Source organism: Centroberyx gerrardi, chromosome 10 (assembly GCF_048128805.1).
Source record: "Centroberyx gerrardi isolate f3 chromosome 10, fCenGer3.hap1.cur.20231027, whole genome shotgun sequence".
In the NCBI taxonomy this organism is placed as follows: Eukaryota; Metazoa; Chordata; class Actinopteri; order Beryciformes; family Berycidae; genus Centroberyx; species Centroberyx gerrardi.
The window spans coordinates 15,247,025-15,266,564 of record NC_136006.1 but is presented as its reverse complement, the minus strand read 5'-3'; the positions used below and the strand labels follow the sequence as shown (position 1 = coordinate 15,266,564).

General features: G+C 43.2%; 1 protein-coding gene across 1 annotated transcript in view; it reads left to right on the top strand.

Annotated features, from left to right (window-relative positions):
* lrp2a (low density lipoprotein receptor-related protein 2a) overlaps positions 1 to 19,540 on the top strand; it is a 48,299-nt gene that overhangs the window by 4,394 nt on the left and 24,365 nt on the right. The window contains exons 2-31 of the mRNA XM_071925288.2: positions 1,253 to 1,360; positions 1,497 to 1,619; positions 1,841 to 1,957; positions 2,590 to 2,700; positions 2,915 to 3,028; positions 3,145 to 3,261; positions 3,874 to 4,017; positions 4,191 to 4,310; positions 5,490 to 5,618; positions 6,196 to 6,365; positions 7,464 to 7,687; positions 8,138 to 8,344; positions 8,501 to 8,703; positions 8,933 to 9,073; positions 9,340 to 9,543; positions 10,147 to 10,339; positions 11,246 to 11,371; positions 11,729 to 11,859; positions 12,118 to 12,255; positions 12,362 to 12,643; positions 12,787 to 13,026; positions 13,596 to 13,715; positions 14,203 to 14,319; positions 14,817 to 15,197; positions 15,988 to 16,236; positions 17,242 to 17,453; positions 17,620 to 17,804; positions 17,903 to 18,131; positions 18,288 to 18,465; positions 18,706 to 18,834. Of these exons, the coding sequence (XP_071781389.2) occupies positions 1,253 to 1,360; positions 1,497 to 1,619; positions 1,841 to 1,957; positions 2,590 to 2,700; positions 2,915 to 3,028; positions 3,145 to 3,261; positions 3,874 to 4,017; positions 4,191 to 4,310; positions 5,490 to 5,618; positions 6,196 to 6,365; positions 7,464 to 7,687; positions 8,138 to 8,344; positions 8,501 to 8,703; positions 8,933 to 9,073; positions 9,340 to 9,543; positions 10,147 to 10,339; positions 11,246 to 11,371; positions 11,729 to 11,859; positions 12,118 to 12,255; positions 12,362 to 12,643; positions 12,787 to 13,026; positions 13,596 to 13,715; positions 14,203 to 14,319; positions 14,817 to 15,197; positions 15,988 to 16,236; positions 17,242 to 17,453; positions 17,620 to 17,804; positions 17,903 to 18,131; positions 18,288 to 18,465; positions 18,706 to 18,834 (5,142 nt within the window). The remainder of the gene's footprint in view (positions 1 to 1,252; positions 1,361 to 1,496; positions 1,620 to 1,840; positions 1,958 to 2,589; positions 2,701 to 2,914; positions 3,029 to 3,144; positions 3,262 to 3,873; positions 4,018 to 4,190; positions 4,311 to 5,489; positions 5,619 to 6,195; positions 6,366 to 7,463; positions 7,688 to 8,137; positions 8,345 to 8,500; positions 8,704 to 8,932; positions 9,074 to 9,339; positions 9,544 to 10,146; positions 10,340 to 11,245; positions 11,372 to 11,728; positions 11,860 to 12,117; positions 12,256 to 12,361; positions 12,644 to 12,786; positions 13,027 to 13,595; positions 13,716 to 14,202; positions 14,320 to 14,816; positions 15,198 to 15,987; positions 16,237 to 17,241; positions 17,454 to 17,619; positions 17,805 to 17,902; positions 18,132 to 18,287; positions 18,466 to 18,705; positions 18,835 to 19,540) is intronic.

Sequence of the window (19,540 nt, the reverse complement as noted above, 5' to 3'; positions counted from 1 at the left end):
GACAAGAACCCATGATATGAGTCTATTGCAAGGCTTTTAGTGCAGTAGCACAGGCACTGACCCTGCAACTGTAGTGTAAGTGATCCATCTTTAAAGAGTACATTACATAAAGGAGATGATAAACCACTGACTCTCAATACAATAAACTTCTCACTCACACAACATTAATCAAGTGAATAGGCTGTTATTTTGCAGGAGATTTGTCTGTTTTAGTAGTTTTCTTTTAAGGAATTGCTTTTTTTTTTTTTTTACCTGTCAAAGGGACCTACTCAGTTACTGAGGCTTTTACACGTGTGAGCAGGAAATGTTTTTGCAGAGCTTCACAGCTTTTTATACCCTTTGAACCTCTAACATGTAGTCTATGATTCATTAACCCACTCAGTTTCATAATTACTTGTATTTGTAATTTTAAACTAATTGCATATCTTAATATTAAAAACTAAGTTTGCACCACAGCATGTAGAACTGTATTACCAGGACACAGATAATATTTTTTAGTGGGATGTTTGTTTTGCCAGTTTAGGGAGCTATTTGATGAAGAAGGGAGAGTGTATCTAAAATAGTGGATAAGACAGGACAGAGATAGACCACCAACCCCAGGCATGCACCACCAACCACCACCTTACATCTCTTCTCAGCGAAGAATTTGGGTTGAAAGGGTTGCGGTACCACCCAGTACCACTATTTATCCCAATTACATTTCTGACCAGGAACAGCATGCGCCATAAATCAGGTTGTCAGAGAGAGACAATCAGAATTGCACATTCCTATTTGGACGGGTCTGACAGAGCGCTCTGCCACTGAACTATGTTGCCCGAGTCAATCTCTCCTGGAAAACGTCAGGGAAGGTAGAGTGGTGGTACCTTATCTCCACAGATGCCACTCAGTGAGAACATCAAAAGGAGGCTTGGGATGAGTGCGGTGAAGGTTGTGTAACTGTCTGGGGGATGGCTGGCACGCTTGTCTCCGAGGCTTGTCAATGCTGTTAACAGCGTGCTTCATCAATGGAAGGCATCCCCACGCCCTCATGACTCTTGAGATGTTTTTATAAAAAATATATAAGGATTTATCAATTCAGGACAACATTAAAAGGGAAAAGCTTTTTTTTAAATTGCATTATTGCCATCACCAGATTAATGGACACTTTCAGAAATTGACCACTTTGGATGAAAGTTGTAATAGCATTCGAGAATAAGGTTGAAATCAAGTGCAGGGTTATCTAACATTTTAATCCTATTTTGGTTGTGTGTAGGATGTGAATTGGGGCAGTTCCGCTGTGGGACAGGCCGATGTATCCCAGGGGACTGGCACTGTGACGGGACATCAGACTGCGTGGATGACTCTGACGAACAGGACTGCCGTGAGTTACTCATCATATCACATTGTAGGCCAAGACACAGTACCTGGCAGGGTTGTCATTTAAGTCACTCCACCCTCAACTCTAGATTACAGTCAACTACAGTAAATGATGGGATATTCTGTGTGTATGTCCACAGCTCAAGTAACATGCGATGAGAGTCATTTCCAGTGTTTGAGTGACGGTGAGTGTATCCCAGATGTGTGGGTGTGCGATGATGAGGAGGACTGTGAGGATGGCTCAGATGAGCGACAACACTGCCGTGAGTACTTTGTACAATATGAGCATTCAACGCATCTTAAACCAATAGATTCTTTAGGACAACATATAAGTCATCATACTCCTGCTGTTGAGTTGAGATTTAAGGGATTTGAGTATTGGAACAATGCGTATCTTAAGTGCATCAAACTTCAATTGCATTTAATCAACATGTGACTAAAACCTTTCTATGTGTTGCTAAGTTACTCTCTACTCTGTCCCCAGCTGGGAGGACGTGCACCAGTGACCAGTTCAGCTGCAGTAACGGGGCCTGCATCCCGGGAGAATACCGCTGCGACCGGCTGCCGGACTGCTCAGATGGGTCTGACGAGAGAGACTGCCGTAAGTCTCCTCCAGGGTGGTTTACCTTTTTTACCTCAGGCTCCTGTGGCATTTTAATCAATTTGTTAAGATTAAGAGGCTCGCTGACTGACAGAATGGGCCACAATATGCTTCTTGTTGTCAGAGGTTGATTGCAGATTCCTTGGTGGATTAGTCAAGCTGAAGTTCAGCTGCTATTCCATTATTGTGCCGACATGGTAGACTCGCAGCACTACACACTGTGGTAATCTCACAATTGCATAAAGAATGCTGTGGCTGTTGCTGGTGTTAATAGTAAACTTTAGTCTTTTATCCTCATTAGCTTTTCACATGTTCCGTGATGTTACCAGAATGCTTAGAACGAGCCTTTGTGCTAATTTTCACACACTTAAAAGCAGCGTACTGTGGAGGAGAATTATGATAATGAATGTCTGATGGGTCAGCCAAGGTTCTGTTACAAGTAGAAATGATTCAGACAGCATGATTGCTTGTACAGTTAATAGTTTTATAAGAGCGTAGGCGTAGACATGCCAGTGAGGAAGCTTGAGACAACTTGTACCACCTCACAGTTAGGAAAGCATCCCGATATTCATTGTGTTTATATTCAGAAAATTGACTAATTTTGTTTTGATGGCAATGCAATAATCTTTCAGATTACCCTGAGTGTACACAGCTGAGGTGTGCTAATGGAGCCTGCTTCAACCGGACCCAGCGATGTGACCAGATACTGGACTGCCGGGACGGCTCTGATGAGGCAAATTGCAGTAAGTGTCTGGTCAACTTTAGTGACAAACAGTTTAAGTGGTAGCCACTGTTGAGCCTCCCCAAAGAAACTTCACTTGGAGGGTGGAGCAAAACTGCAGCAAGCATAAAAAAAGGTGTGACTTCTCTAATGGCTTCATCTACAATCACATCCATAGCATGACACTAAATGATCACTAAATGGTTGTTGTGTTTGTTGCTATCTGTTTTCTTTAGCACAGCACTGCAGTACGGGCCTGTTCCCATGTCGTAATGGAGAGTGCGTTCCTCAACGCTACGTCTGTGACCACGATGATGACTGTGGAGACAGAAGTGATGAGCAGAATTGCAGTATGTAGCCTCCCTCTCTCCCCCTTGTCTGTCTTCCCTTAGATGACTCTTATCTTAAACCACATTGATACACTCCTTTTTTTTCTGTGTATTAATTTTCTCCCCTTCTCCTACAGCGTATCCTACTTGTAGAGGGAACTACTTCAGTTGCCCCAGTGGCCGCTGTATCCACCAAGTCTGGCTTTGTGATGGAGAGGATGACTGTGAAGACAATGCAGATGAAAAAGGCTGTGGTATGGATGCTTTAGTGGGAAACCATTCAAATACAGTCGTCACATATCTAGTTTATTTTCAATATTACACATAGAACCCTTAGACGTTTGGCTGGTTAAATAGAGGAACACTTGAATGGGTAACAACTTGAGCTCTCTGTGTGAACCTGATTCACCTCCAGTCTCCATGGTTGGTATGGGCTAGCAAGGCGCTATGCCTGTGCTCCTTTAAGTGTGTTATTCAAATGCCTCTTTGTGGCACAAGATCGCACAGCCCTCCAAAGGGCTTTAGAATTCCTCCACGCTGCTGTGAAGAGTGTGTGTTTTTAGAGGATGGGCTGCAGAAGCCCTCTGAGCCCCCATGTGACCCCCTCAAAGCTCCACTCCCCCCGCATCGATTTAAAGTGACAGTGATTTCCCAGACAATGAAGTCTGAGTCACCATTCCCTTGAGTTCAGCGCTGCATTCCTGTGGAGATAAGGCTGTCCTCAATGCATATCTCACACATTGAGTATCTTTTTGCGCACCCACCAGTGTGACGTGTAAAACTCCTTTGCAGACCCATTTGCAGACCCATTTTCTTCTCAATTTAAGTCTGCCCAGACACTGATGAAGGCTTTATTTTGTCTCTAGATAATGTCCCGCGTGAGTGTTACCCTGGAGAATGGCCCTGTCCATCCTCTGGCCTGTGTATCCCGATGGATCAGCTGTGTGATGGAACGGCCCACTGTCCCGGGGGAGAGGATGAGACTAACACCACCACTGGGCGCAACTGCAGTCAGTACCGACACAACTAATGTCAAGTGCACAGTAGACCATCTAATATCTTATCATATCTATATGTTTATCTATCTATCTATCTATCTATCTATCTATCTATCTATCTATCTTGTGAGAGAAGTTCTTAAAGTATATTCATTCACTAGTGTTGTGTCCTCTGTGGTGTTCAGGTATCTGGAGATGTGCGTCTCTAAGCTGTGAACATCGTTGTCACGCTTCCCCTGAGGGAGGAACCTGCTCCTGTCCTTCTGGATACATCGTCAGCAACAACAATAGTCGCTCCTGTATCGGTACATAACGTTCATTCACTTTATGACTGCACTATAGCCAAAGGATTTTGAAGTCTTTTCGAGATCCTTTCTTCATATACACATTGGCTGCGTTTACATGCATGGAGAATTCTGTTCTTAACTGGTTACTGAAATAACCTGGTTTTGGTAATGTGTAATGTCATAACTTGGATAGAATAACCTGGGTTAGCTCATACTCCAATTATGGGAAACCCTGTTAAGATGCCTGGCTTACTCCAATATTAAACATGTTACTGTGGCATGATATTGTAGTTCTTACTCCATCTTACTCCTTTCACTGGTTTGGTTTTCAAAATCTGGGTAAACTCAGGCTTGACCAGGGTTTTGAGAACATTTTGATGTCAACCTAGAAAAGTATAATTGCCTGTAACATCAGGTCATTTGTCAGGGGCGTCGAGGAGATTGCAAGGATTACTACTGGCTTAATCATCGCTTTCCCATGTATCAGAAGCAACCTACTATTGCTCAGTAAAAGAGGAAGGGAGTAGCTGGTGGGTGCACCTCTTCACACCTTTTTGCGGGTGAAGCTTTCTACCTGTGGGCGGAGACCACAGGTGGATAGCATTGTTCTGTTATCAATCACAAAAGTGCATGGAAACGGCTTAACCTGAATAAGACCTTAACCGGAGTATGCATGTAAATATTGACACTGTAGCTGTAGTGCACCCATATTAGGTCAGATTCTGATCATAATATGAGCCTGATCAGGCCAGGAAGATCCAGTAGCAATACATACAATATAGCAATACATTTTTGTGTATCCTTGCGTACACTTAACAAATGAGAATTTTGTCACCCTACAATGAAATCCAAGTTAGCTTGCATTACTATCAAGCTTGATTCGGAGGTGCTCGGGGTTATAGTATGATCAGAATCCTACATAATATGGAAGCAGTACAGCCACATTGTGAAATGTAGAAAATATGAAGAGGAAGAGCAGGAAAGTAATGTGGGCACAGATTTAAATAAATACAGCAATATCAGATGTCTAACATATATTTTCAGGCTAAATGTTGATACACACCTATTTGGTTTCATAACATCAGATATTTATGATATCATCTCAAAAATGGCATTGAACGTGTAATCTGAATCAAAGAAAACATATCAGTGTTTGACCCTAGTCTGCTGTGATTTTGATTTGATTTCATGCTGAAGACTTTGACGACTGTTCAATGTGGGGCGTGTGTGACCAGCTGTGTGAGGACCGGATAGGCACCCATCGCTGCAGCTGTCGAGAGGGCTACGTCTTGGAGCAGCACAGACACTGCAGAGCTAACGTCTCATGTGAGTGGCCATTTCTCTCTCTTTCCACAGATTGTTTTTCACATGTTTGAATGTTGAATGTGTGAATGAATGTTTCTTTGTATTTAAATCACATCCAACCAAATGGAGGCCCCTTAGCCTAGCCCCCTTTCCTATTTGCCAACCCCTCTGGCTGCTGTACCGAACGTCTGCGCTTCTTTCTGGTGCATTGTTGCGCACTGAATGTTGTTTTAGTCAGTCTCTTGCCTTTGTGTAACATAGAAAGAGTGTTGACTGAGAGACTGACCTCTCTGCCTTTTAGCATTAGCCCAGTAGCAAGGAGAGTGTTTGATGATAATGGCAAACGAAAGTACCTTGGCTTCATGAGACTGAGTCATGGATCTGCCTGAACTAACGTGTTATCTTCTGCAAATTCAGTTTTACGTTGTGATAGGATCAGTTCCATTGATGCATCAATTGAGTATACATGTACTCTGTTAGTGCAAAATTGATTTCTGGTCAAATATATACTTCTATATTCTAGACTGAAATACTCAGATATTATGAATTATTCATGCTGTTTTTTGTAAATCACTTAATATTTTGTTCTCCCCTGCAGCTGGAGTCCCGTCCTTGGTGTTCTCTAATGGCAGAGACCTGCTGATAGGTGACATCCATGGCAACAACCTGCGCACTTTGGTCCATTCACAGAACAGAGGGGTTGCTGTGGGAGTGGATTTCCACTACCACCTCCATAGGATCTTCTGGACTGATACCATTCAGAATAAGGTAATTTTTTATCCACTTTCCATATCCAATGTTTTCCTTTACCCATTTACTTCTATGGATGCATTAGGGCATAACCCCTCCGAAAGGTACTGTTATACCTGAGGAACAATTTATGGAGAATAGACCGGCTTATTGTTTGAGGAAATACTTGAGTTGTACAGGAACTGGCCGAGGCAGAATTTTCTGTTATCCTTTAAAATATCAGCACTGTTGATACTGTAATAAAGGGATAGCTGTTGGCTCCCTAGTGGCTGGGTCATAATGAAGGGGAAGTAGACGTGGAATGGAATCCAAATGGCCTAATCTTGAAACCTGTCTGATATACTGGTATGATGTTCACATACCAGGGTGCAATTTTTGTAACTCGATCTTGTTCAAAGTAATCGTGCAGTATTTGTTTTCACTGGGTCTGTCCAGTTATATGCATTCTTCGGCCAGCTAAAAAGACTTTGTTCAGTCTATGCCTTGGCTTCTCAATGGTTTGAACTGCTGCCACTGGGCTGAAAAGCTGGGACATAGCTGGGACTGGGTATCTGTGTATATCAACCACGTCCATGGCGGCATGTCAACAGATTTAAAGTAGGGAGACCACAAACAGGGCATGTGAATGTAACCAGAAAGGTTAAACTACCAGGCTATTTCCACATCTTCAGTTTCTCTTTAAACAGGTCACTTGAAAATCCTGCTTTTTAGACGTCTGGATCCCGTTTCAAAAGAACCAGAGCTGTAAAGAGCAGTACTCCCCTAACTAGCTGCATGGTGCCAAGGCTGGAAGCCTTGAGAAACGAGTGCCATCTTAGTATCGGTAGAGTAGCAGTTTCAGAACACTGGCCCACAGGCACCAAATGTAACCGGACAGACAAAACGGACAAACAAGCAATTTAAACCCATGTCTTCATAATAGTAATTTCTTGAAAAAAATAACAAAATATGACATGCAGATCCTATGTCATTCTTACCTTGTCCTTCATACTTATGACCGATGTTGACTGCCATAGTCTTTAAATATCCTTTATCTTAATATTTTCCCTTTATTTCTATTAGCCTCGATCCCTGAAGGGCTAATCTCCTGACAACAATGCTTTCTTTTGTGGACAGGTGTTTTCTGTGGATATGGACGGTTCCAACATGCAGGTGGTTTTAAATGTATCAGTTGACTACCCTGAGAACTTGGCCGTGGACTGGGTGAACAATAAGCTGTATGTGGTGGAGGCCAGCGTCAACCGGATTGACATGGTGGACTTTGATGGAAATAACCGGGTCACACTCATCACTGAAAACCTGGGAAACCCTAGAGGGCTGGCGGTGGACCCCACTGCCGGGTAAGCACATCTCCCAACTTCCATCCGTCCGTCCACCCATTCCCAATCCCTACATACAGTATCTGTGTCGTGCTTCATTGGCATGGAATAATGGGGGTGTGTGTGAGATTAGCAGATTGTCCTGGTGGATTAGTGAGGAGCAATGTAAGTGATGACCCTCATTGTAATCCAATAGTATAGTTCAAGGGGGGAGGAGAGCCAGGTGGCTACAGGTAAATTGCTCAGCGTAAATGAACGTACAGTTTCTTTGGTAAGATTCACAGGCGCCCACCTGGTTACATATTGTGATGTTGCGGATGCTGGATTTAATTAAACAGCGGAAAGCCTCTTATGTTTTATCTTTGGTTGAATACACGACATGGCATTTCTACATGCCCAGCTGTACATAGCAGTCTTGATGTAATGAGCCCACTGGTTGATTGAAACTTTTTTCCCCCCTGTCTTTCCCAGGTTTATGTTCTTCTCAGATTGGGAGGCTTTGAATGGACAGCCGGGACTGGAGCGGGCCTACATGGATGGCTCCAACCGCTATGGGATCATTGGGACCAAACTGGGCTGGCCAGCTGGTATCACGCTGGACATAGAGGCCAAGCGCATCTACTGGGTTGATAGTCGCTATGACTACATTGAAACTGCAACATATGATGGGCTTCATAGGTAAACATGACATATGTTCTCCTTCAAAAAGAACGCAATGTGAAATTCTTACTACCATATGAAAGGATAAAGTGCACAACCACAAGAATTCTTTAGGATAAAATTAGAAAGGTGCATACATTTGTAATTCTGAATCTCTGTCCTTACCTCTTTTAGAAAAACAGTAGTCCATGGAGGCTCCGTGATCCCACACCCATTTGGCATCTGTCTGTTTGAGCACAACGTCTATTTCACTGACTGGACCAAGATGGCTGTGATGAAAGCCAACAAGTTCACTGACACCAATCCTCAAGTGGTTTACACTACACCTCAGACCCCACACGGAGTGGCAGTGATACATCAGCTAAGGCAGCCATATGGTAAGCCCCTAACTGAGGAAAAACATATATTTGGATTTAGGTCCTGTCCTGATGCGGCTCAGAGTCACTACTTCCTACGATTTTGCACAATTTTTCTGTCATGAAATTGCTACAAGTGTTTTTAGAGAAAGAGCTATAGATAGATTTTCCTGCATAAATTCATAATCCCATGATTCACCTCATCTTAGTTTGCCAGTGATTGGGATTTTGTTGCGATTCTTGTCTCTAGTTCCAAACCCTTGCGGTGCAGACAGGGGTGGATGTGAGCAGATCTGCGTTCTGAGTCACAGGAGTGACAACGGAGGACTGGGGTACCGCTGCAAATGTCGCATGGGCTACGACCTGCATACTGATGGCAAGAGATGTGTGGGTAAGAGAATCAAAACAACACTTTACCATTAAAATGAAGGAATTAGTTACTTAAATAGGGCTAAATACTTGTCCTGGTTTAAGGGATAAAATCTTCCTTAACAGCCTAGGGATTCATGGATTAACCCAAACTGACCTGTATTGCAACCAACAATGGTTTCAACTTGTTTTACCTCATCTTTTGTATTATGGTCTCCACATGTGGCTGAAAAGCTTTGGCATGAAAGGTTATCTTAATGCTTATGGTTGTGTGTTTACTATCTCCAGCTGTGAGGCAGTTCCTGCTGTTCTCTAGCCAGCTGGCGGTCAGAGGGATCCCCTTCAACCTCTCCTCTCAGGAGGACATCATCCTGCCCGTCACTGGAACACCCTCCTACTTTGTTGGTGTGGATTTTAGCGCCGAGGACGATGCCATCTTCTTCTCAGACACAGCCAAAGACATCATCTATAAGCAGAAAGTGGATGGGACTGGTGAGAATCTTGTGCATTGATTTAGTTGAAGTGATGAATGTCTGGTAGAATTAAAAGGAGGAACTGAAATGTTAGGCTAAACAGTTTGGAGTTCCTAATTACATAATTGCAGTGTGGTATAATACTGAGAAAGACTTGCTGTGGCTATCACTATCTAATATGTTTGCAGTGTTTTCTACCATGTTTACATCCTTGGATAATATCCTTCCCAGCAGAGAGCTCTACCATGTGATCCAGCCAGGCTTACACAGGGAGTTAGGGGAGTGCCTGATGGGGCTGACTGGTACTATGGGGGAGGGAGTGGACAGGAGTACAGACAGTGGAAAATAGACCACGTAATCAACACAGCTAGAATTTATCTTCTAACTTACCTCCTAATAGTGTTGTACTAAAGTAGCTACTAATGTGATAATCCGTGAACAATCACACCAGACAAAAAAAGAAACATCACTGCTCTGATCAGTGATGTTGTTTTTGGGACTGCTCTAGTTTTTTTCTGTCTGGTCCACATGGTGAAAATGCAAGCTGACAGTCTATTTATTTAAATGTGTTCCTCTTTCATCTCTGAGTTAAATGGCGGTCTGACTGCTTTGATCTGCGCAGGCAGGGAGGTACTGGCAGCCAATAGGGTGGATGGAGTGGAGGACCTGGCTTACGACTGGATTTCAAAGAACCTCTACTGGACTGACCCACGCTACAGGAGCATATCAGTCATGAAGCTAGCTGATAAGTCCAGGAGAGCGATCATACGCAACCTCAACAACCCCAGGTCCATTGTGGTGCATCCTATCATTGGGTAAATCAAAATAAAACCTGAGAATTATTCTTATTGTTCCCAGAAGGAGAATCCTTTTTTTTGCTTTCCCCCCTCCACAGGGAGGTCAGAGTCTGGAGCTGATAGGGATTCAGTGTTTCACTCTGGGACACGTCAGCAGACTGGGTGCCTGCTGTCACAGGGGCTTGAACCCGGGCCATCTGGTCGTAGGATTGACTTCCTACTCACTATGGCACCCTGCTGCCCTGATCTTGCTAGATGATAGCTCTTTTAGACCGGTCACAGCTGATGTGTACTGAATTTTTATCATTTACATTTTCAGATTTATGACTGATTATTCATTTATTAATGATCATTTATAACATTTAGACATCTTAAAAACCATAAGACTGGGAACATAGACATGAAGATTATAATAATTGCTTAGTACTCATGAAATATTTCTGATACCAGATGTCATGATATTTAGTATGTGAACTTGTTTAATTGTAGAATGTAGCTAACTCTAGGATTTGTAGCTAAGATACCTTTGCTTTTAACGACATGGAAGCTTTAGCAAAACTGACTATGCATGTCTAGTTACACACCTTAAATCACACAAGAGGTACCCAACCATTCATAAAATGTTCTCAAATTAAGCCCCCACCTGATAAAAGGAGCCTTTATTTAGAACAAGTGGTTATTTCCCATAGTCTCAAAGTCATAAGGCCTCTGTGTCTAATAGCTGAGATTAGTTCGGTGTGAAGGCTGGTATTGTAGTCAACACTAAGAAGAAGGCTTAAACAAGAAAAGCTCTACAGTATGGAGGTCTCAAAAATAAAACGTAAATATTCCTCAGAAAGTATTTTGTCACACATCTAGTTTTTCTTTTCAAAGGAGCTAAAATATTTGAGATATTGAGTCATGTTGTGTCTGTTTCCTTGGCAGGTATATTTTTTGGACTGACTGGTACCGCCCAGCGAAGATTATGAGGGCTTGGTGTGACGGGTCACATGCCCTGTCTATTGTAAACACGACTCTTGGCTGGCCAAACGGCCTAGCTATTGACTGGAGGTGAGCCAAAGGTCCTAGAGCCACACGACCAAGGGAATAGTCCCACAATACACCATTCTTCCTTCTTCAGCAATACTCAGTGAAAAAATATATTTAATTCACAAGATGTCAGGGGCTTAAGGATTGACCTAGTTTTTTCATAGTTTTATACCAAAAACTGAGTGAGGATGGAGGTTTGTGTGTGTTTGTGTGTGTGTTGTTGGGTGTATGTGATGACATAATTTTATTACTCATTCACCCATCCAAGATCTCATTAAGCCTATTATAGCAGCGATCATTTCTAATCCTTCTCCTGACAGTATTTGTGTGACTGTGTTTATTTTAAACTCTTGGCTCTGTGTTTTGATCTCCACCCAGCTCTATGCGTCTGTATTGGGTGGATGCCTTCTTTGATAAAATTGAGCACAGCACTTTTGATGGACAGAACAGGCTTTCTCTGGACCGCATCACTCAGATCTCTCATCCATTTGGTCTCACCATTTTTGAAGGTAATTTTTTTTGTAATTTTGTTTTAAAGTCAAGCTTAACACTCTAGTATATGAAAACAAAGAGATATATTTTGATCTAAATAAATAGGGAGCTGGAAATTTCAAGGGCAATGACTTTGTAATGAGCTTCTACCATGGTTTGCCATTCCTGCTTTAATGATGATCATGTCAAAAGAGCAATTACTATTACCTCAACCATAAATGAGACGGAGGCGATGAGAGATAAAGGTTGTGCCCTGGTGTTTCCATCCTATCCAGGCTATGCATATTTCACTGACTGGCGTCTGGGTGGCATTGTACGTGTGCGCAAGACCGATGGTGGAGAGATGGTCATCATCAGGAGAGGAATCAGCCACATCATGCACGTCAAGTCTTTCAACTCCAACGCTCAGACTGGTGGGTAGCTTCATTCACTGCTCTCCTCACTCCGCAATTCATGTGTAGCTGCAGCTTTCACTTGTCCATCACTTTCATGGTAATTACACTCCACTCCCCCTCTCAGGTTCCAACCTCTGCAACAGGCAAGCAAACCCTAATGGAGACTGCAGCCACTTCTGCTTCCCAGCCCCAGACTCCCAGAGGGTGTGTGGCTGCCCATATGGCATGAAGCTGTCGCCCAACCAGCAGACCTGTGTGGAGGACCCTTCCAACGAGCCGCCCACCCTGCAGTGTGGAGCCAACTCCTTCTCCTGTGGCAACGGCAAATGTGTCCCCAACAGTTACAGATGCGATGGTGTTGACGATTGCCATGACAACAGCGATGAAGTCAACTGTGGAATTAACAGTAATGCATTTGTTTTGTAAATCTGGTTGATTGGACTGGCTAGACTTGTCCACAGTAGAATACAATTTCATGCCACCGGGGAAATTCATTCAATACAATACTGGAATGTTTAATCAAGGAGCTCATTTCCACTTTTTTTTCAGACTCCACCTGCTCCCCCTCTGCGTTCACCTGTGCCAATCAGCGCTGTGTGCCTGCAGGATGGCGCTGCGACGGGCACAATGACTGCTTTGATGGTAGTGATGAGCGGAACTGCCCTACCCAGATGCCTGGCACGTGTCCTGCCAGTCAGTTTACCTGTGCCAACCACCGCTGCATCCCAAATACCTGGCGGTGCGACACTGATAATGACTGTGGGGACAGTTCAGACGAAGCTGACTGCCGTGAGTATCTGTGTAAAGGCTGTACAACTTAAGCTTACAGCTTTTGCCTTGAGGCTCTGAAAATAATGCTTGCTTTTGCTGATTTCAAACTCAATATAGGCAAGAATGGGGCAAAAAGATTAGTCCATATCAGAGAGGAGAGTCTTGATTTACAATGGCAGAATTGTATTTCTGGAAACAAATTCCAAACAGATGTGAAACAGAACAACACAATTGTTACAAAAATACTGCAGACAAGTTGGACGAACAGTGTCCCCTGATAGGAAAATGGGTTACTCTAAAAACTACAATCTATGACTTTTAAACTGTTTTGAAGCTGCTGTGGAAGCAATGCAGCCTATAGGATACACAGTTACCATTAATCAGCATAAGGGAGAAGCATGATGAAATGATTTTACACTCTGATATGAAAGATGTACGATGTTTTCAGTTGTTTTGAATCTTAGGATCACATTTTTTTTAACCGCAGTATGTGATTATTTGACAAGAAAAGCTCATAGGAACCTCCGTTGTACCCTTTTAAATGAGCCCATATTGCTGTCTGACAATATGTGTTTTTGTGTTGACAGATCTGGCAAGCACATGTCATCCAGGCCAGTTTAAGTGTCCAGACCACCGCTGTATAGACCCCAACTATGTTTGTGACGGCGACAGGGACTGTGTGGACGGGGCTGACGAGCAGGGCTGCAGTGAGTGTCTTGTCACTGTCTGTACACACCGTGCTGCACTTCCTTGGATACACATAGTTGGTCCTGTCTGGTGGTCACAACAGGTCACCTCATTCAGTCAAGTGTGTGTTTGATAAAATCTGATTGCAGGTCGAGTCCATAGATTTTTGTGTTGGATAAAAAATTCTATATTCATAAAGCTAATAAGATCTGAAGGGATCACTGAATCAGATTTCATGACCATGTAAACTTCACCACGGCCTCAGGTCAGCCTCTCATTCAGAGATATTGTGGGCCGGAGCTTGGAACAACAGACACTCTATGTCTTTGCCAGGAAATATGCTCGGAAAATTATAGAGGTCAATTGAATGTACAGTGAAATTTAACAAGCATTTGCTAAGCCTCTTATGTCATTGATCTTATTACCTCTGTTGCACAATTGATTTCTGTATACATAACTGCAGAAGTATAGAATCTCAACTTTAACATACTCAACTGGATTTTTCAGTCTACAACTGCACTGTGAATGAGTTCAAGTGTTCCAACGGTCATCAGTGTATCAACTCCTTCTACCGATGTGACGGGGTGTTTGACTGCAATGACCGCTCAGACGAGCGAGGCTGTCGTAAGTACTTACATATTGCCTTTGGTCAGAGGTTATATCACATCACTCAATTCCTCATAATTATGTAATAAGGCTGTTAATAAGGTTGTTTCTTTGACACATGCATTTTTCTTTATTTTTACTATTTTTCACATTTTAGAATAATAGTAAAGACATCAGAACTATGAAATAACACAAATGGAATTATGCTGTGACCAAAAAAGTGTTAAACAAAACTATCTTATATTTCAGATTCTTTAAAGTAGCCGCCCTTTGCCTCGATGGAAAGGCAAAGGCTTTGGAAAGAAATTCATACATAGGCATCAACACTATTTATATTTGTCTAAAAAACAAATTTCAAGCATTTAAGCATAAGCCTTTTGATCAAAATGGCTTTAAGATAATGAAAAACATAGTACATTCAATCAGGTATGTGTGTGTCTAACCTTTTGACTGTATATAAATTATTTTTGGGCTTTGCTAACATGTTCTTTGTGCTGCTTCCTAATGTGTCCCAGCTACCAGGCCCCCGGGGATGTGCCACCATGAGAGTGAGTTCCAGTGCCAGTCAGATGGCAGCTGCGTCCCGTCTACCTGGGAGTGTGACGGCCACCCAGACTGCGAGGACGGCTCCGACGAACACCACGCCTGCCCGCCTCGCACCTGCCCCTCCTCGCTCTTCCGCTGTGACAACGGAAACTGCGTGTTTCGCGGCTGGCTCTGCGACGGGGACAACGACTGCAGGGACATGAGTGACGAACGAGACTGTCCCACGCCGCCTTTCCGATGTCCGAGCTGGCAGTGGCAGTGCCCGGGCCACAGCGTGTGCGTCAACCTCACCAGAGTGTGTGACAACACGCCTGACTGCCCCAACGGTGCTGACGAGTCTCCGCTGTGCAGTAAGTGTCTCCTCTCTGGTTTTCTGCCCTTAGTCAGCCCGCTGACACATGGAATACATTCCTTCTCTATCAGAATGACCTGATCGTTTTATTATATTGGCAAGTTTGCTGGTCTCCTGAAATTCAATTCAATTTTCACATCACATGAACAAACACATGATTCAACTCTCAATAGATTTTTTTGTTTCGTAAATGTGATTTGACCAGTTGTTGTATTTTGTAAACAACATGGGCATCATATCACAAAGAAGTTTATGTTCAGTGTTTGCTGTTTGTCTTTGTATTCTTGTGTTCAAATCATGCATGTGTGTGATTTGACCTGTATTAACCTAAAAATGATCTGTGATTTTCCTTTCTTGCCTTTCTCACTACTTTCAGACGAGCCTTTGCCAGGTAGGAACAAACCCTCAATCATTGGTAGAGCTGCTGCATGTAGGCTTGATTCATTCCAACAACACCCAGCATCCCTGTTTAACTATTTTAATGTTCGTAGACTTGTTTCAAAACACAATCAAAAGAAAATTCTTGTTGTTTGTAGATGTTTGGTAAACATTTAATAGTTCTGGCTCAGAGTAGAAATTCTAAAGATACTCGCTGAAGTAGTTGGTGCTTTGATGTTCACTGATGATCATTAAAGCATTCACATTAATTAAATAATTAGCTAGATGCCTTGTCTCTGTTTATTCCTGTACATTTATTTAATAGTTTAATGTATATACCTGTGCCAGAAAAAGTTTAATTATCTTCCATTTTCTGGGCCTAACTTGCTCTTTCCATGCTCCCACCCCAGATCAGGAGAGCTGTTCAGATAACAATGCTGGCTGCACCCACGGCTGTATCCAAGGGCCGTTTGGAGCCCAGTGCACCTGCCCTATGGGTTATCAGCTGAGCAATGACTCCAAGACCTGTGAGGATGTAGATGAGTGTAATCCTCCTGGGCTATGTAGCCAGCACTGCTTTAATGAGAGAGGCTCCTTCCGCTGCCACTGCCAGGACGGTTACACTCTCGAAGCAGACCAGCGCACCTGCAAGGCCTCAGGTGAGGAGGGATAAGGCTAACACCTGCTGTATGACTGTGAAAGAGAGCAGTACTAAATTGCACCTTCCATAATACCTTTTGGTCATGTAGAACATATTGTCTAGTCTTGTTTATTAGTCTAGTTTTGTTTATTTATATAGCCCTTTATCACAGTCTCAAAGGGCTTTACATATCATCATTTACAGTACTACATCATATATATACTGTACATACTACATATATACCCGTCATATACTGTGCATCCTATACTAGGTCATATACATACTTCATATACATTGTTTTTACTACATCATACTGTATACGTACTATACATCATATACTACATCATATTCCACACTACACACAAACACACTCATGCCTATGGGCAATTTAGAGTCTTCATTTCACTTGACCTGCATGTCTTTGGACTTTGGACTGCTAGTACTTGTTTATTACATCGTAGTTATTTAGTTTGTACTCCATTTGGTTCATAATACAGTAAATTAGAAAATTGGCATATTAGCAATCCTGGAATTAAGCCCATTCCCCCAGGAGACAGCGATGGGGTTGTCACTGTGATTGGCCCATAGAGAGCTGAGTTTTGTTCCCTGTGGCGGCTGTTGGGCAGGAATGAGCTATAGTGGAGGGGGAGCTTGGCCCCCAGACTGCGAGACTTCTCCGTTCTCTCTCTCCACGCTGCTCTGATTTCCTTAGATAAGACAAATAACATATATGTCACTCACTGGCCCTCGATGGGGTAATTAGGACATAATCACCAACAAAGGGCTGCTTATGGGGAGCGTGCCTGACATGAGCCCTTCTGCCACACAGATAACCCGCTGAAAGGCTTTGTAATACAATAGGCCATTATTTGGATGAAAGTGCATTCCTCAACCATTTGCTATTTGAGTAGGGTCTGTTTATCTGTCCTATTGTATAGTTTTGGAAGACATGCGAAAGCCGATGAGTGCTCTCATTAAAATGAGAACGAGAAGTAGGTGATGGGGAATTGGTGTCTGTTCACAGATTCCCGTGAGGCTTTCTTGTTAGTGGCGAGTCGAAATCAGATTGTGCAAGATGACATAACTACTCAGCCCAACGTGGTCCGCTCGCTGGTTCGGGACGGACGCAACATCGTGGCCCTAGACTTCGACTCAGCCACTGACCGTGTGTACTGGTCTGACACCAGCCAGGACAGAATCTGGAGTGCTCACAAGAACGGCAGTGATAGAACTGTGGTGAGTTCGGTTTGTCGGGTGTCATCACAGAAATATTGCACTGAAAAATTAGCTCATACATTTAAGTTTGATTCCTAGCTTTACATGCAGTAACGTAATCATACAATGCTTTCATCAGTGATGTACCTGAATGTGTTTTAACTAAGAATATGTCTCTTATGGACAGATATTTGATAGTGGAGTGACTGTGACGGAGAGCCTTGCTGTGGACTGGGTGGGCAGGAACCTGTACTGGACTGACTACGTCCTGGAGACCATTGAAGTGTCTAAACTGGACGGCACCCATCGGACTGTATTGGTCAGTGAAAATGTCACCAACCCTCGAGGCCTGGTGCTGGATCCAAGGGACAGGTCAGTGACATACAGTGAGACATGAGTGTAGGAATGTAATGAAAGTGATAGATGGTTTTGAAGCAGTTGATGTTAAAAGAGGAGCATTTGTTTTGCAGCGCTCACCTGATGTTCTGGACCGACTGGGGGAGAAACCCTCGCATTGAGAGGGCCAGTATGGATGGGAAGTTGAGGACCACCATCATAAGCAACAAGCTGTACTGGCCCAATGGTCTTACCATAGACTATCCCAACAGTTTGCTGTACTTTGCTGATGCCTACCTGGACTTCATTGACTACTGCGATTATAATGGCAACAACAGGAAGCAAGTTCTGGCCAGTGACCTGGTGAGTGCATGGCATGCCAGACTTAAGTTTTCAGAATTACATTTACACATATCATAGATGTGAATTAGTGCATATTATCATCTAAAAGTGAACCGTTTTGTGTTGAATAGTATGAGTAAGACACACTTTTTTTCTTTTGCTGCTCTCTATAAAAAGGTACTGCAACATCCCCACGCAATTACCATTTTTGAGGATTTTGTGTATTGGACCGACAGATACATCAACCGTGTGATCCGAGCCCATAAGTGGCATGGGGAGAACCAGACAGTGATGCTGTACAACCTCCCTCAGCCCATGGGCCTGGTGGCAGTACACCCAGCCAGGCAGCCGGCAGGTATGACAAAGATAATGAACATAAACAAAACCATCATCATTATTTGATGTCAGTTGTTTCAGTCAGGCACAGCTGGCCATCATGTAAGCCAGCTAACTGTAAATATTTGGCCTGGTAATTTAGGCATTTTAATCATTTAGTGCCAATATACAGTGGTTCCATTGTATTTGAAATACTCTGGTTTGTGTTTGTGTACGCGTGTTTCCATGCACACTTATGCATGTGTGATTTGATTTGTAGGTGAAAATCACTGCTTGCGGAGCCCCTGTACCCATATCTGCCTGCTTTCGGCTGTGGGACCGAGGTTTTACTCGTGTGCCTGCCCCTCAGGCTGGACGCTGGCAGCCGACCAAATCACCTGCGCCAGAGGTATGTATCCTGCCAAACGGAGGAAAACACTCATCACTCAGTTTGATGAAAAAGGAAGTCAGGTCAGATGCAGCTGATAGGCTGATGTATTCTTAATTATTTGTCTCAGCAGTGCTTATTGTTGTAATGTGGCAAACCTGCTAATTCCACAGTGCTGGTTCTTGTGTGCTTTTTTGTGCAGCCATCTCAATACTAGTAAGAGGAGAAATCTTTGAAAACTCATATGTTAGATTAATCCAGGGACTTGTCAACAGTCTCCCATTTAGATTCTCTTGTAAAATCCTGTTCCAGTCGTAAATATTAAGAATCATAAAAGCGTGTCTTTCAAGGTCTCGAGGAGACAAGGGACCTTTAATTCAAAGTCCAGTGAGTCCCCTTTAGGTCAACAGCTTAACTCATCTCAGGTTTCAGCCCATTCAAGCCAAGCAGAACACATTCTCCCCCCGAGGCCAACGATTATCCAAGAATGAAAATGCCCCACAACCATTCATTGATTCTAATCTGTGATGACAAAGCAAATCAGATTGTGGAACAAACTTTCACCAGTCAATCCTCTTTCTAGATAAAGGCCTGTTTTCCTGGATTGAGCAGACTAGAGAATCCCTCATTTGCAACTGAGACCATACACTCAAAGTGACTTTTGGTTCTGGACTACTGCAGGCTAAATCCACTTTCAGGAAGCAAGCTTTCATAACTCTGTTTCAGA